At 43.1% G+C, this 16,759-nt stretch overlaps 1 protein-coding gene across 3 annotated transcripts in view; it reads right to left on the reverse strand.

The window, feature by feature from the left end:
- The window catches only part of KDM4C (lysine demethylase 4C), a 459,478-nt gene that overhangs the window by 235,492 nt on the left and 207,227 nt on the right, over positions 1–16,759 (reverse strand). For all 3 annotated transcript variants that reach the window (XM_056521848.1, XM_056521837.1, XM_056521858.1), the window contains 3 exons: positions 8,769–8,965; positions 5,377–5,615; positions 3,487–3,812 (listed from right to left, as the gene is read on the reverse strand). In XM_056521848.1, the coding sequence (XP_056377823.1) occupies positions 3,487–3,812; positions 5,377–5,615; positions 8,769–8,965 (762 nt within the window). The remainder of the gene's footprint in view (positions 1–3,486; positions 3,813–5,376; positions 5,616–8,768; positions 8,966–16,759) is intronic.

The following is a 16,759-nucleotide window of genomic DNA, read 5'->3' on the forward strand; positions in this document are numbered from 1 at the left end:
AGCACATACCTCATATGTCTATGTAAAGTGTTCGTCGGGCGCAGTAGAGGGCTCAGAAGGGAAGGAGCGACAAGGGGATTTTGGAGAGTATGTTTTTCTGAAATGATTTTTGGGGGGCATGTTGCATTTAGGAAGCCCTTATGGTGCCAGAACAGCAAAAAAAAAAAAAAAAAAAAAACATGGCATACCATTTTGGAAACTAGACCCCTCTGGGAATGTAACATGGGATAAAGTGAGCCTTTATACCCCACAGGTGTTTCACGACTTTTGCAAATGTAAAAAAAAATAATAATTTTTACCTAAAATGCTTGTTTTCCCAAAAATTTTACATTTTTAAAAAGGGTAATAGCAGATAATACCCCTAAAAATTTGAAGCCCAATTTCTTCCGATTCAGAAAACATGCCATATGGGGGTGAAAAGTGCTCTGCTGGCGCACTACAGGTCTCGGAGGAGAAGGAGTCACATTTGGCTTTTTTGAAGGAAATTTTGCTCTGGGGGCATGCCGCATTTAGGAAGCCCCTATGGTGTCAGAACAGCAAAAAAAAACCCACATGGCATACCATTTTGGAAACTAGACCCCTCGGGGAACGTAACAAGGGGTAATGTGAACCTTAATGCCCTACAGGTGTTTCACGACTTTTGCATATGTAAAAAAAAAAAAATTTTTTACCTAAAATGCTTGTTTTCCCAAAATGTTTACATTTTTAAAAAGGGTAATAGCAGAAAATACCCCCCAAAATTTGTAACACAATTTCTCCCGAGTACGGCGATACCCCATATTTGACCCTAAACGGTTGCCTTGAAATACGACAGGGCTCCAAAGTGAAAGCGCCATGCGCATTTGAGGCCTAAATTAGGGACTTGCATAGGGGTGGACATAGGGGTATTCTACGCCAGTGATTCCCAAACAGGGTGCCTCCAGCTGTTGCAAAACTCCCAGCATGCCTGGACAGTCAACGGCTGTCCGACAATACTGGGAGTTGTTGTTTTGCAACAGCTGGAGGCTCCGTTTTGGAAACAGTGGCGTACCAGACGTTTTTCATTTTTATTGGGGAGGGGAGGGGGGCTGTGTAGGGGTATGTGTATATGTAGTGTTTTTTACTTTTTATTTTTTGTTAGTGTAGTGTAGTGTTTTTAGGGTACAGTCGCACGGGCGGGGGTTCACAGTAGTTTCTCGCTGGCAGTTTGAGCTGCGGCAGAAAATTTGCCGCACCTCAAACTTGCAGCCAGATACTTACTGTAAACCTCCGCCCAAGGGAGTGTACCCTGTATGTTCACATTGGGGGGGGGGGGGGGGGACATTCAGCTGTTGCAAAACTACAACTCCCAGCATGCGCTGACAGACTATACATGCTGAGAGTTTTAGTTTTGCAACAGCTGTAGGCACACTGGTTATGTATCACTGAGTTTGTGTTTCACAACCAGTGTGCCTCCAGCTGTTGCAAAACTACAACTCCCAGCATGTACGGTGCATGGTGTACATTGACTGCTGAGAGTTGGAGTTTGCAACAGCTGGAGGCACACCGGTCGTGAAACACTGAGTTAGGTAAAAAAAAAAACTGAGTTTCACAACCAGTGTGCCTTCAGCTGTTGCAATACTACAACTCTCAGCGGTCACCGACAGCCAACAGGCATGCTGGGAGTTGTAGTTATGCAACCAGCAGATGCACCACTACAACTCCCAGCATGCACTTTAGCTGTTTGTGCAAGCTGGGAGTTGTAGTTATACAACAGCTGGGCGGCGGCACTGACCTGTGTGCCGGCAGCAGTAGGAGCAGTAGTGAGCGACAGCCTCCAGCTGTTGCAAAACCATAAGTCCCAGCATGCCCATAAGGGAATGCTGGGAGTTGTGGTGGTCTGCCTCCTGCTGTTGCATAACTACAGCTCCCAGTATGCCTTTTTTGCATGCTGGGAGCTGTTGCTAAGCAACAGCAGGAGGCTGTCACTCACCTCCTACTGCTGCCGGCACACAGGTCAGTCCCGCCGCCGCTCCTGGGGCCCCGATCCTAACTTTGACACCGGGGATCGGGGTCCCCAGCTCCCGGGGTCGTCTTCCCGCACCCGCTCACGTCCTCCGGAAGACGGGCGGCGCGGGTGCGGGAGTGACACCCGCAGCAGGAGCCCTGATTGGTCGGCCGATAGTCAGGCCGACGAATCAGGGCGATCGTGAGGTGGCACCAGTGCCACCTTACCCCTGCAGGCTATGGCTGTTCGGGGCCATGTCTGACTCTGGAGACCCGATTGACCCGGAATCACCGCAGATTGTTGGACTGAATTGTCCAGCGATCTGCGGCCATCGCTGACATGGGGGGGCATAATGACCCCCCTGGGCAATATGCCGGGATGCCTGCTGAACGATTTCAGCAGGCATCCGGCTCCGGTCCCCACCCGACTAGCGGTGGGGACCGGAATTCCCACGGGCGTATGGATACGCCCTCGGTCCTAAAGGACTCGGAATGCAGGGCGTATCCATATGCCCTATGTCCTGAAGAGGTTAAGGGGTTAAAATGTTATTCCATGAAAAAAAAAAAATTTCATATCAACTGGCTTCAGAAAGTTAAACAGATTTGTAAATTACTTCTATTAAAAAATCTTAATCCTACAAGTATTTATCAGCTGCTGAAGTTGAGTTGTTCTTTTCTGTCTCACAACAGTGCTCTCTGTTGACACATCTGTCTGTCTCAGGGACTGTCCAGAGCAGGAGAGGTTTGCTACGGGGATTTGCTGCTACTCTGGACAGTTCCTGAGACAGACAGAAGTGTCATCAGATTGCACTGTTGTCAGACAGAAAAAACAACTCTACTTCAGCAACTGATAAGTACTGGTAGGATTAAGATTTTTTAATAGAAGTTATTTACAAAACTGTTTACAAATCTGAAGCCAGTTGACAGGAAAAAAAAGTTTTTTCATGGAATAGCCACTTTAAGATAATGATAGAGATCACTCTAAAATGTTTTACCACTACTGTATTCCAGAGTATGAAAACACATCTCTAGGAATCGAGGGCATGAAATATGAACATGATATTTATATTTTGGGTGTAGTTTTTTCCACAAGCACCAGAACATCAGACCAAAATAAGAAAATAAGATCACGGCGACTTGAATAATGATACCAAAATGTGTTCCTTACACTGCAGAAATGGAAGGTCTGATTTATAGCTAGCACATTGGAAGAGGAAGCATGATGTACATGGCACCTCTATGCACATGACAGGTAACCTGTCATACATGATGCTCACTGTAGCCCAGTGATTTATGCTGATAGTTGTTCATTTTACAAGTACAGCAGACAGGCTGTCAGGGCTGTACAATCAAATCCATCTTGGTTTATAATGATTAATGCTCTGTCCGATTCAGTAAATGAGCAAGTATAATACCATCCCTGAAACATTAATGAGGCTCAAGCTTTTACTGCTAAAGATCTGCTAACAGCTGCTCAACAGGACTGAGCAGAATAAATACAATGAAATGATAAGTACTTACATCATCATTCATCAAGCTAGGAACTTCCCCAGGTTCTAGGCCACATTCAGCAACTTCCAGGTCACTGCCATCATCCTCGTCTCCGACACTAGAAAAGCTGCTACTCTCTTCTTTCTCGGCCTCTGAAAAATGATATGGTTCTGTCTTCTGAGTGAACGCTTTTTGGTCATTCTTTTCCAGTAAATATTTGCTGTCTTCTACTATAGCTGGAGAAGACTGCACATAGGAACCGCACAACTCTGCCAGACCTGAAGCAGCTAAACTGAGGTCATAGTTATCTGTTTCTTCTGGCTTTGGGTCTTGATCCACGGGAACAGGAGGACAACCTGCACACCAAATTAAACAAGTTGATCAATCTATCAAAATACAAATATGGCTTACATTGTTGCCATCATCCACAAAATATAGAAAAGCACCATGGGGGAAATTTATCAAAACCCGTGCCAAGGAAGAGTGATGCAGTTGCCAGTAGCAACCAATTAGCTTCCTTCTTTCATTTTTCACAGGCCTCTTTAAAGATAAAAGAAGCGATCTGATTTTTATGGGCAATTGCACAGCTCCTCCTCTTCACAGGTTCTTTTGCAGAATAAAATGCTCTCTCTCACTTTTGCAAGAATACATGGAAAAATACTTGAAAACTAATACACCCCCTGTTCAGACAAAAACAGTCTTGTTTTAAGGGGTCATCCAGTAATAGAAACACAGAGCTAATTTCTTGCAAAAACAGCATCACGCCTATCTGCAGGTTGTGTGTAGTATTACAACTTGGCTCCATTCACTTCAATGGAACGGAGCTGAAACACCACACCCAACCTGGACACAGATGTAGTGCCGCTTTCGGAAGAAATCAGCTTTGATTTTCTAATGCTAGATAGCCCCTATTTTTTTTTTTTCTGGCACCAGTTGATTTGAAAAACATTTTTTTCCACTGGATTACCCCTTTAAATTAGCATTTTTCTTAAAGGGCTTATCCAGGGATACACAGAGCTAATTTCCCTGTCCTCAGGTTGTGTGTAGTATTACAACATTGCTCCATTCACATGAACAAATCTGCAATACCACATACAACCAGAGCACAAAGGTGGCGCTGTTTTAGCATTATTTCCTGCATAATCCCTTTAGTGTACGTTCCCACATACAGTATCTGCTTAATATTCTCTGCAGCTAATTTTGCTACCCATTCACATTGATACACTATTGAGGTTTCTCCATATTTATTTATTTACACCCTCTCTTTGCATGTTTTTATAGTGTAACCCCGCATACATGGCTTGTGTATATTTAACCTGATTTTAATAATTCTTGATGTTTGTCCCATGTAGCAAGCACTTTAGCATGTATGCAACATTATTACTGAAAATTAGATGAAAATTACTATTAATATTAACCAGGACTTTGTTTTACACCAATTAAGATAACAATATTTTTTGGTCTTTTAGACCACTTATTCTTCTCATGTTTTAGGAAGGTTTTAAAATTAAAACGGATATTGCACAATAGAAGGTCAATATTCTGAGGTCCCTGGCTACTGTAAAAATAGCTAAATGTCCATTCTTTATATTTAAATATAACAATCCCATGAAATGCAGAAAGATATAGAGAAAAGCATAGTTCAGATCTTTCCATTGCAATAAATGCCTTAAATGCCATGTTTTATACTCTAAAAGCAAAGTGCGCCAATCATGATATCTACTTGTCTGCATAACAGAAATGTGTCTCGGGGAATGGGGGTATGCGTCATTTCTTGATACAGACTGTTTATATTTTAATTTTACTATTAAACCAGTAATTTACTGCAGTTCACATTTTGCTACACAGAACACAAGGTTGAACCCCGTACCTTTAACTACCTATAACTTATCAAAGAATCGTAATCAGTCCTTATCTTACCTTGGTCCTGGATATTATTCAATAAACTGTGATCCAGATGCACTTCTCTAATGTTCTTCTCATCCCTTGAAGGCTCCTCTTTGTTTACTAACGCTGCATTTTCTGTGGGTTTTTCATTGACCTTGAAAGGATCTGTAGCAGCTTCAGCAGCTATGATTTCTGCCCCGACTACCATGGCTGATACTTTCTTGTCCTCCTGAGTCTTAAGCCTCTTAGAACGAGATGTGGTATGCTGAAGGCTGTAATGGAAGATACTGCTGTCAGATTAGAATGTCTGGCGTGGATAAGATAAAACAGCTTCTAATATAAACGCCTTTCACCTTAATAAAAAAGCACAAAAATGTCATTTTTTGTGTGCTGATAGTGTTTAGAATTTATTATGTTACAGATGACGGGTTGATTTGGAGACTTGCTAAGCCTCTATCAAAGTTCCTTAAGTTCTCAGAGGTTGGGATAAATAACCTTTGGAACTCTGCCATGACAAAGGTGAGCATGAATATAACCAAAGAAAATGAGATCAGAACCTATGGCGCTTGTCAAACAGTGTAGAATATTATTAAAAGTAGAGAGAAATTCCATATTTAGTTGTATTAATCACTATCATCTTTATATATATTAAGCCTCATCCTCAGAATAGGTTTCTTTGGCAAACCCTATAACAGGACCTTTGTTGGAGCCAGCCATTGCTGCAAACAGTGCTAAGATTCCTTTTCCTGGCATTCTTTCTAGTCACACCACTGCTAAATGGGTACTCTGCAGAAAAACTTTTTTTTCCATATCAACTGGCTCCAGAAAGTTAAACAGATTCGTAAATCACTTCTATTAAAAAATCTTAATCCTTCCAGTACTTATCAGCTGCTGTATGCTCCACAGGAAGTTCTTTACTTTTTGAATTTCCTTCCTGTCTGACTACAGTGCTCTCTGCTGACACCTCTGTCCATGTCAGGAACTGTCCAAAGTAGGAGCAATTCCCCATAGCATACATATCCTGCTCTGGACAGTTCCTGACATGGACAGAGGTGTCAGCAGAGAGCAGCGTGGTCAGACAGAAAATAACTACTCAATTTTCTCTGAAGCATACCGCAGCTGATAAGTACTCGAAGGATTAAGATTTTTAAATAGAAGTAATTTACAAATCTGTATAAATGTTCTGGCACCAGTTGATTTGTTTTTGAGTTGCTTTCCACCGGTACTCCTTTAATGGTATGTCTTTGGGGGTGGGAAAAAAAACATGGGGAGAGATATATCATCGTTGACTTTGGAAAGTGTGTATTGAAGTAATTCATTTTAGCTTTGGTTTTGCTTAAGTGCAACATATTTAATATACTATCAATGGGGGGGGGGGGTTTGATAAATTTGGCGCATGTAAGCAAAAAAACAATAAATCACTTCAGAACACCAAAAGCGCTTTGGTGCAAAAAAGGCTCTAAAGACCACGATAAATTTCTCCCCTGGTTTTGATGCTGCTCTTTTTAGATTTACTGATATAGAGGACCTTCGGACTAAATACATTCTGTCATTTAAGAGTCCTGTTTTACCTCCTTGAATTCTCAAGACATCAATAAATTATACACTTTAAAATAAAGGGCAATGCATTGGAGAGGTTATATAGAGGGATTCCATATTACTATATGATCTTTATGATCTGTGTGTGTATATATTATGAAAAACAGTGCAAACATGTATGGCCTACTTACAGTTGTTGCAGCAGAATTTGAGATCATAAAGATCATATACATCATATACATACAGATACACAAAAAAAAAAAATACAAAAAACATGAATGCAGCTATTACATGTATTGATTTAATGTTTAATCTCATGTTGGTCGCTTTCTGCATTTACCCTGCATACTTGATCCTGTATTGTCAGGTGTTAACTATGTGGGAGTGTTTAGAACCAACTAACTGGACATGGCTTTCAGGTATATATTTTAGGTATAAACCTTTCTTAATTCCTCTGATTAAGGTTTATTGATAAACCGAAACGTGTCTGCATCTCATTTGGCTTTTACTTTTTGTATTTTTGGACTACTTTTTAATGGATTGATTAATATTTATACTTTTTATGGGAGCTGGAATTATCTTTTTCTTCTACTACATGAATGCAGCACTACCAAAAAATAGAAGAAAAAAAAAAAAAGGTGCCAGCGACCTGAACCAGGTCAGAGTTTGCATGCAACAGGAAAAAATGTTATAGCACTCATTGTCCAATCATTTAATAAAAACATCTTATATGGTCCACAGTGCTCTCTGCTGTCCATAGCAGGAGAAAATCCCCATTGCAAACCTATGCTGATCTGCACAGTTTCTGACATGGACAGAGGTGTCAGCAGAGAGCACTGTGGACAAGACAAAAAAGAAATTCAAAAAGAAAATAATTTCCTCTGTAGCATACAGCTGCTAAAATGTACTGGAAGGGTAAAGTCATTTACAAATCTGTTTAACTCTCTGGCACTAGATTAAAAAATAAAAAAAAGATTTCCCACCAGAGTACCCCTTTAAATAACAAATTGACAAAATGTTCTCTTACAAAAATTGTGCCAAATTCACTGCACTCGGCTACTGAATAGAGTTTCAGTTTGCATACTCAACAAGATATAAACTTAATGTACCAAAAACTATGCCTAGGCCAAATGCACGCCCTTACAGACTGGCTTGTTCGTTCTGCAACAGTCTGACAACTCCCTGTCTTATGTTCCCCCCTGATCAACATCTCCACATCATTTCTACCTGTCCTTTTAACACTATTGATTTTCCCAACACTACACTACACTTATCTCGGAACCAAGAATTACTAGCAGAATAACTTGGTACTTCAATAATAAGAAGACTACAAGAGACTCCTTAAGTCAGAGAATGGTTATGCAACTCTTTAATATTACACCTTAGATATATCTGCACTAGTGTAAAAAGGTGTTTTGTAAGATTTTCTATAACCAGATCAAAGGTCAACTTTGCTTTGATCATAACTATGCAGGGAAGATCATTTAGGGCAGTAGATGATTTAGGCAGGATCTGAAACCTATCCCCTATCCTTAGGATAGGGGATAAGTTTTTTAGCACTGGATATCTCCTTTATACATAAACAAGTTAGGCTGTTCACACAGTTGGAGGTTCCGTCAAAAACAAAATAGTACTATTATTTCTTCAAGTAAAATAATGGACATCATAACAGAAATCCAACAGACAGCTTTCAAGTCAAAGGGTCCATTAGGTGCCTATAGCGACTGGCGTAAGTGATCCGCTGGTACAGTTTTTAAAGGTTCCACTGCAATATTGGAGCAGAACAACAGAAAACACGACAGACAGCCTAAGCAAAATAATTCACTTAAAAAAAAAAAAAAAACATGAATAAACGCAAATAAACAAAAATAAAAGTTTAAATATACCTTTTTAAAGCATTCTTCATTCTTCTTTTCCTTCTAGTCATCCACGCCTTTACTTCTGGTGTTGATTCAATAGTAGGTTTTGTGTGGTCAATAGTATAGATGTCTTTTCCCTGTTTCCAAATCTCATACTTCTCCGGCTGAAACATTTTTACAAATATGTCCATGGATATTTTCACCATGTCGCTGCTGCATGAGCACTGCACATAAAAAAGACACAGACACCCATAAAAACCATTTACTTATTTAAAAGAAAAATCACAAAGGAAACTAATAAAAAGAAACTCCTATTTAAATGGCTGTTCTATGGAATTATAATTCTAACTTTATTTAACCCAATGAATACCTAATAGAAGCCTAGATACAGTCCAGCTTATAAAATGCTTAAGTGGCATGAATACACAAGATTGCTCAGCAGCCTTGTATAGCAAAGGAGTTATTGATACTTAACAGCCCCTTGTGTGCACACACTGGGGGAGATTTATCAAAACCTGTCCAAAGGAAATGTTGCCCATAGCAACCAATCAGCTCGCTTCTTTCATTTTTAACAAGGTCTGCAAAATGAAAGAAGCAATCTGATTGGTTGTTATAGGCAACTGGGCAACTTTTCCTTTGCACAAGTTTTGATAAATCTCCCCCAGTCCACACGTTCTATTGACAGAGATATGAAAAAACGGCTGCTCAGAGAAAAATTCAAGAGAAACCTTGTAAGCACCATGATAAGGGCAGTGGGAAAATGAGACATCGGGGGAGATTTATCAATACCTGTGCAGAGGAAAATTTTCTCAGTTGCCCATACAATCCAATCAGATTGCTTCTTTAATTTTGCAGAGGCCTTGTTAAAAATGAAAGAAGCAATCTGATTGGTTGCTATGGGCAACTGCACAACTTTTCCTCTAGACAGGTTTTGATAAATCTCCCCCATTGGGGTCATGTAAAAAAGCAAGAGTCATGATGAACAGCTAATTATAATTTTATAATCAAGACCTGCAAGTAACAAATTTCTTCAATTCTATGATAAAAATCCCCTTTAGGCTAGGTTTCCACACAGGATTTTTTGTTTTTCGGCGTTTATTGGAAAACTGCTACTGCACCTTTTGAGCCAAAGTCAGAAGTGGATCCAGTAGGAAGTACAAGTCCTTTCTTTATATTTCCCATTCCCTTTGAATACACTTCTGGCTTTGGCTCAAAAACTGCAGTGGTATTTTTCCAAAAACGCCAGAAAAAAACCAAAGTGGAAACTTAGACTTGCTCCTGAATACTATAGCATCAATAAAGTGGTCAACTGTACCATGGAACAATAAAACAAGGAAATTACAAATGCAGTCCAGTCCTAGATTTTTGGATACCTACAAACCTACTAACTACAATAGACCTTTCTTTTGCCAGAAACACTAAATCTTAACACACACATATACAACATATTCTATACACACAAACAATGTCAGGTCATCACTGAAGCCACTGGTTGTCTCAGTGGGCATTTCCTGCACATCGAAAAATGAAGTGGTGAGCGGCAAGGACCTGGGCACCACTGGAAAGGAAAGTGATTGACAGGCGAGTACTTTCTATTTTTTTATGGAAACCAGACTCCTTTTATAAAAAGCTTTTGCCGTCCTGGAAAACTCCTTTAAAGGGAAACTGTCACAAGTTTTATGGTGCCCAGACCAGGGTCAGCATAAAACTAGTACAGGCAGCGTGAACCCAACACACTTATTTAGGGTATGTTCACACTACATAATTCCCGCGGAATTCCATGAGCGGAACGCCGCCAAACGGAATTACGTGCTGTGAACATAAACATCAGTGTGAATGGGTCTTCCTCGTGACCCGGTCACACTGCGGGATTTCAGCGGCGCTGAAATTGTTCCGCGCAAAGAAAGAACATGTTCATTCTTTGCACCGAAGTCCGCGAACACTGCATAGCCATCAATGGTGACGGCACAGTGCCGCGCGGTCCTACCGCCGAAGTATTGAGCCGGCGGTCGCCAGAATGGAGGATTCCGTTCATTATCCGCAGTGTGAACATACCCTTACATTGGAACGCTTGAGAGAAAAATGCAGAAGTTGGGACTTGGTAAGTAGTTATAAGGGGCTTCTCTCCGTCCTGCAAGTGTCCATCCCTACCTGTGTATCTGTCACTCAGCACAGTTTGGGCAGCATAGAGCTGGTGACAGGTTTCTTTTAATCTGTCTTTCACAGCATTTAGGGTAGGATCACACGTAACAGATCCACAGCGTATTTTACACTGCGGATTTGTCATTGACCAACCCTAGAGTGTGCTGCTGTGCCCGTGTGTCCACTCACATAGGGATATGCACGATTGTAGTAAACTGTGGGCACATGCACAGTTTACTCTCAGACATCACTGCCGCTCTCTGCCAAGCTCAGGGAGCAGGGGGAGCGGCTGCGAAGTCTGTGATTGATGCTACAAGCTGACACACAGGCATAGCAGGACGCACACTCTTGGATCAGTCATCGGCGGATCTGCAGTGTAAAATACGCTGCAGATCAGTTACATGTGACCCTACCCTACCCTGCTGCCCCAGCGTTCAGAACATTTTGTGAAGTTACGCACCCTCAATGCAATTCTATGGGAGGGGGTGTGACAGCCACCATGCCCTCTCCCTGAGACTTTCATTGAGGGGCCAAGCGTGACATCACAAAAATGCTGCCCGCATCCAGCATTCTAAACAAACGCCGGGTGCTGCACAGAGATCACGGGGTCCCAGCGGCGGGACCCCCACGACCAGACATCTGATCCCCTATCCTTTGGACAGGGGATCAGATGTCTAGGGGCGGAGTACGCCTTTAAGGTGTGTTTCCACTTTCAGATTTGTAGGCGCAGTCAGAGACTGGATATAAAAAGAAATAAATACAATAAAAGCACCAGCTTTGGGCATAAATTGCACTTTTTTGAACAAAGTAAAAAAAATATTTTTTACTTTTTGGCCCCTTTATACTGAGCCTGTCACCTCTGAAAGTGGACAGGGCCACTGCATTTACCAGTAAATTAAAGTGGAAATCTACACAAGCTGTGGCATTGGCAACCACAGATACACCTGATTTATAGGCCAGCAATTCTCAATAAATCCAGAGAAGCTGATACATGTGGGCTTTTACATAAGACTGGTGCAGGAGATGCTGGCCTTTCGTAAAACCCCCTAAAGGCTCATTCACAGGAGTGGTTTTCTTTTCAAACTCGCAGCGGATCTCCCGCACGGAGTACCACCCATTTCAAACTCGCAGTGGGAGATCCGCTGAGAGTTTGAAAAGAAATCCGCTCGTGTGAATGAGCCCTAAGACTAGGTTTCCACACAGGCTTTTTTCAGAAAGTCAGAAGTTGATCAAGGAGGAATGAGAAGTCCTATAAGTCCTTCTTTTATACTTCCCATTACTTTTGAATACACTTGTGGATTTGGTTCAAAACCAGCAGTGGCAGAAAAAAACTTGTATGGAAACCTAGCCTTTGAATTCCTTGGTAAATGTTCTTCATTTATGATTCTTTCCTAGTAGGGATCGACCGATTATCGGTTTGGCCGATATTATCGGCCGATAATCACGATTTTGGGCATTATCGGTATCGGCAATTATCTTGCCAATAATCCGATAATGCCCCGCCCCCCCCCCCACCCACGTCCCACCCCCCACCGCACCGCCCCGGCCCCATTGCCTCCCTCATCTCCGGTTTTATAATTACCTGTTCCCGGGGCCCGGGGTCCACGCTACTTCTGGCTCCTGCTGCGTCCTGCGTTACGCTGTGCGCAATGACGAGTGATGTGACGCGACGTCACCGTCAGTGCGCACTGACAGCTCAGGAGGACGCCACCGGAGCCAGATGTAGAGTGGACCCCGGGAACAGGTAATTGTGGGGGGTGCGGTGGGGGGTGCGACGCGGCGCGGTGGGGCGGTAGGGGGCGCGGAGCGGTGGGTGGGGGGGGCTTTCGCGGTGATAGGACTCAGGACCACCGGACAGGCAGGGGGAGAGAAGCGGGCGGCGGCGGTCTATGGCACCGCAAAAGCCGCTGCAGTTCATTGATTTAAAGCGCCCGCTTTAAATCAATGATCTGCAGCAGTGTCACGGGGGGATAAATAGCCGATAACTTATACCGGAAAGTATCGGCTATCGGCCCTAACCTGCACCGATTATCGGTATTGGCCCTAAAAAAAACGATATCGGTCGATCCCTAGTTCCTAGTATTGTCTTGAAAAACTGCAAGTAAAAACCTGAATGTAAGAAAACACGCCACAACCATGTGGAAATTTACCTACTAGAGTGGGAAAATAAAATTTCAGCAATAGAAAAATTGCTGAATTTGAATCATCGTCAAGTGTCAAATAATGAAAAACATAGCTGTAGGTTCTTGTTTTTTTGCTTGTTGCCTTGGGATGCATCCTGTAGGCAGTTTCCTCTCCTAGTCAGGCATGCTCAGTTACTCGGTTCTCATCACACAGAGTAACTACACAGCCAATAAGAATGCAGCATACAGCTGCTACACTCTATAGGAGAACCTACTTGTCTGGCTGCATATTCATTGGTCATTATGACATAAAAATACATTATGTAATGCTATAGCTTCTATATTACAGTCTACAACACTAAATGCACATGGCAGGATGGGCGGAGGGAAGAATATTATTCCCTATAATAACAATGGATGCTGTGTAAGGAGTTTGACAGAATAGATAACTTTACCATTTGATTATGAAGATTGGATTCTCTTGCTCGATAACTCTCATTATGCAGCACAGGAATGACCTTCTGCACTAATGACTGCTGGGAAATGGAGTTCAGTGCACAGAATGTCAGAACCTCTGCCCACCACACAGACCACACAGGGAGTGTATAAAAAGAGGGCAGATTTTTTATTTAATCAAACAGAATATTAAGTTTGTTGTGGAAAGTGGATCATGGTAAAGACCCTTTTATGCTCTAATGCAAAAAGAGCAAGTCAGTAACGTAAATCTTACTGACATGTTCCCTTTAAAGGAAAACCAGAGGAACAGGTTGGTAGTGCGGGGGACGCTGATAAATATGCTGCCTACCATGCCCGGATCCGTCCTGCCGTTCGCCTGTTATCTTCATTATTCTTGATATGCAAATGATCTTCTAACTGGCACAGACGGGGTTACAAGGCTCCATCCAAGGCACTGTGATGTCAGCGCCTATTGTCCGCAGCACCGCCCGGCTTATAAATATTCATCCCCTCCTTCCACCTCTCCCTCTCCTGCCCGCTCTGTACAGGACTTTGGCCTGTTTGATATTTAAAGGAAAACTGTCAGGCTGGGTTCACATCACATTTTTACCAATATGGAACCGCATAGGGCTGGGTGGAGCTAAAACATTGTGCTCCCGTATCCCTGTCGTATGCCGCCCGTATGTAATTCATTTCAATATGCCGTCCGGAGTGAAACGCTGACTCCGGTTAGCTCCTTTTTGCCCCGTATGCGGTTTTCCCATTGCACCTAAAATTGTAGTCGACCATCGTTTGAATGGAAAACCGCATATGGGGCAAAAATGAGCCGACCGGAGTCAGCGTCTCACTCTGGCCGGCTCATTGAAATGAATTACATAGGGGCGGCATACGGCAGGGATACGGGAGCGCAAGGTTTTAGCTTCTCCCATCCGTATGCGGTCCCGTATTGGTAAAAGCGTGATGTGAACCCAGCCCCACTGAATTCACCCAAACCCCCCCCCCCCCCCCCCCGCACTAACCGGAGGTACTGTCTGGTACTGCGGGGGGCGCTGATCAATATGCTGCCTACCATGTCCTGATCCATCCCACTGTTCGCTTCATTATTCTTGATATGCAAATGATCAAATGATCTTCTAACTGGCACAGACAGGGTTACAGATCTCCATCCAAGGCACTGTGATGCAGCACCGCCCAGCTTATGAATATGCATCCCCCTACACCTCTCCCGCTCTGTACGGGACTCTACTGTGCTGAGGTCGCTCCCAGGTGTACACAGGAAGCGGCAGATGCGCAGTGCAGTCCTGTACAGAGTGATGAGGAGAGGGAGGGGATGAATATTCATAAGTCAGTCGGTCGGTGCTGCAGACGATAGGTGCTGACCTCACAGTGCCTTGTAACCCTGCCTGTGCCAGTTAGAAGATCATTTGCATATCAAGAATAATGAAGATAATAGGCAAAAGGCAGGACAGATCCAGGTATGCTAGGAAGCATATTGATCAACGTACCCCACACTACCAGCCAGTACCTCTGGTTAGTGCGGGGGGAATTTTGTGACAGTTTTCCTTTAAGATAAAAATTCATTACAGCTGTCTGCTGTGTAAACCTATACTTCATTAACTCAACATGGAAAATATCCTCATATGAACTTTCCAAGATTGGGTAAATTAAACAAGTGGAGGAAAATCCCATACTAAACCACTTGTATGTTTGCTTTTTTCCCCAATGTTTAGAGGTTTTTATCCTTTTTCTCCTGTCTGTTCAGAATTCAGCCAGACTAGTAGATTTCTGTTACTGTCCTGCTACATGTCACACATTGGTGATCCCACAGGATAGGGGATAAGTGTCTTATTGTGGGGAGTTTGACTGCTGGAGATCCTATGATCTCCGGAATAGGGCCTGGCTACTCACTAGTCCTCAGAGCAGAGTGGCCCTCATCCTCGTAGACGTGCCGGAATGGCATCCTGATCAGCCAATCACTGGCTGTGACAAGACCTGTAAGTTGTAGTTATCTGGAGTAGCCCTTTAAAGGGGTTGTGCGCTGCCCTGCCTTTCGGAGCTCCGCTCGCAGCGTCCGGAAGTTCATTACTCCGAACGCTGTGTGCGGGCTTCCGTGTTCGCGGCCGCCCCCTCGTGACATCACGCCCGCCCTATCAAACCAAAGTCTATGGGAAGGGGGCGTGACAGCGGTCGCGCCCACTTCCCATAGACTTTCATTGAGGAGGCAGGCGTGACGTCACGAGGGGCCAGGCGTGATGTCACTAGGGGGGCGGCCGCGAATATGGAAGCCTGCACACAGCGCTCGGAGTAATGAACTTCCGGATGCTGCGAGCGGAGCTCCAAAAGGCAGGGCAGTGCACAACCCCTTTAAGCCACAACTAGGGATCGTCTGATATCGATTTTTAGAGCCGATACCGATAACCTGTGAACTTTCAGGCAGATAGCCGATAACTTATACCAATATCCCATGCATTTTAATTCCGGTCACCAGCCTGGCCTTCCCCATGAACAGACTCATCAGCCTGGGGATAGAATTATAATTACCTGTTCCCGGGGTCCGTGCTACTTCTGGCTCCTGCGGCATCCTGTGCTGTTGCTGTGGCAAATGACAAATCTCCAAGGAAAATCCCGGAGTTTAAAACTCATTGGGGGACATGTATCATTTCCAGTGTATAATAGAAGTTTTTTACCCCTCTGCCTGTTGTCTAAATTTGGCGCAGCTGCGTTAAATTTATCATTCTTGTGCAGCTACTTTCTTGAATTGCGTTTAAATTTAGAATTCTCCTCAGAGCATAAATTTACACCGCAGCTCTATTTAGTAGGAGCTTTGTCTGCAGCGTATCTGCACCTAAACAGTAAATGTGTCCTCGTTATTAGTTTTAGAATTTTTTTCTTCATTATGTAGAGTTTTAATCTCACAATAATACCACTTTTTGTACCCAATTATAACACATCAATTATACCAATGTCCTTATTCTTCATTTAACATCTGTGACACCCCTGTGCAAATCACCTCAAATGTACATGGTGCACTCTACCTTATGGGCCTTGTTGTGCGCCCGCAGAGCACTTTGCGCCCACATATGTGGTATCTCCGTACTCCGGCTAAATTGTGTCCCAAAAAATGGGGATCTTTTTTCCCATTTACCTCTTGTGAAAATGTAAAGTATGCGGCAACACCTGCATGTCAGTGTAAATAATTTTATTTTTATACACTAACATACTGGTGTAGACTCCAACTGTTCCTTTTCATAATGGGTAAAAGGAGAAAAAGCCCCCCAAAATCTGTAAGGCAATTTC

This window comes from Hyla sarda, chromosome 1, assembly GCF_029499605.1.
Source record: "Hyla sarda isolate aHylSar1 chromosome 1, aHylSar1.hap1, whole genome shotgun sequence".
In the NCBI taxonomy this organism is placed as follows: Eukaryota; Metazoa; Chordata; class Amphibia; order Anura; family Hylidae; genus Hyla; species Hyla sarda.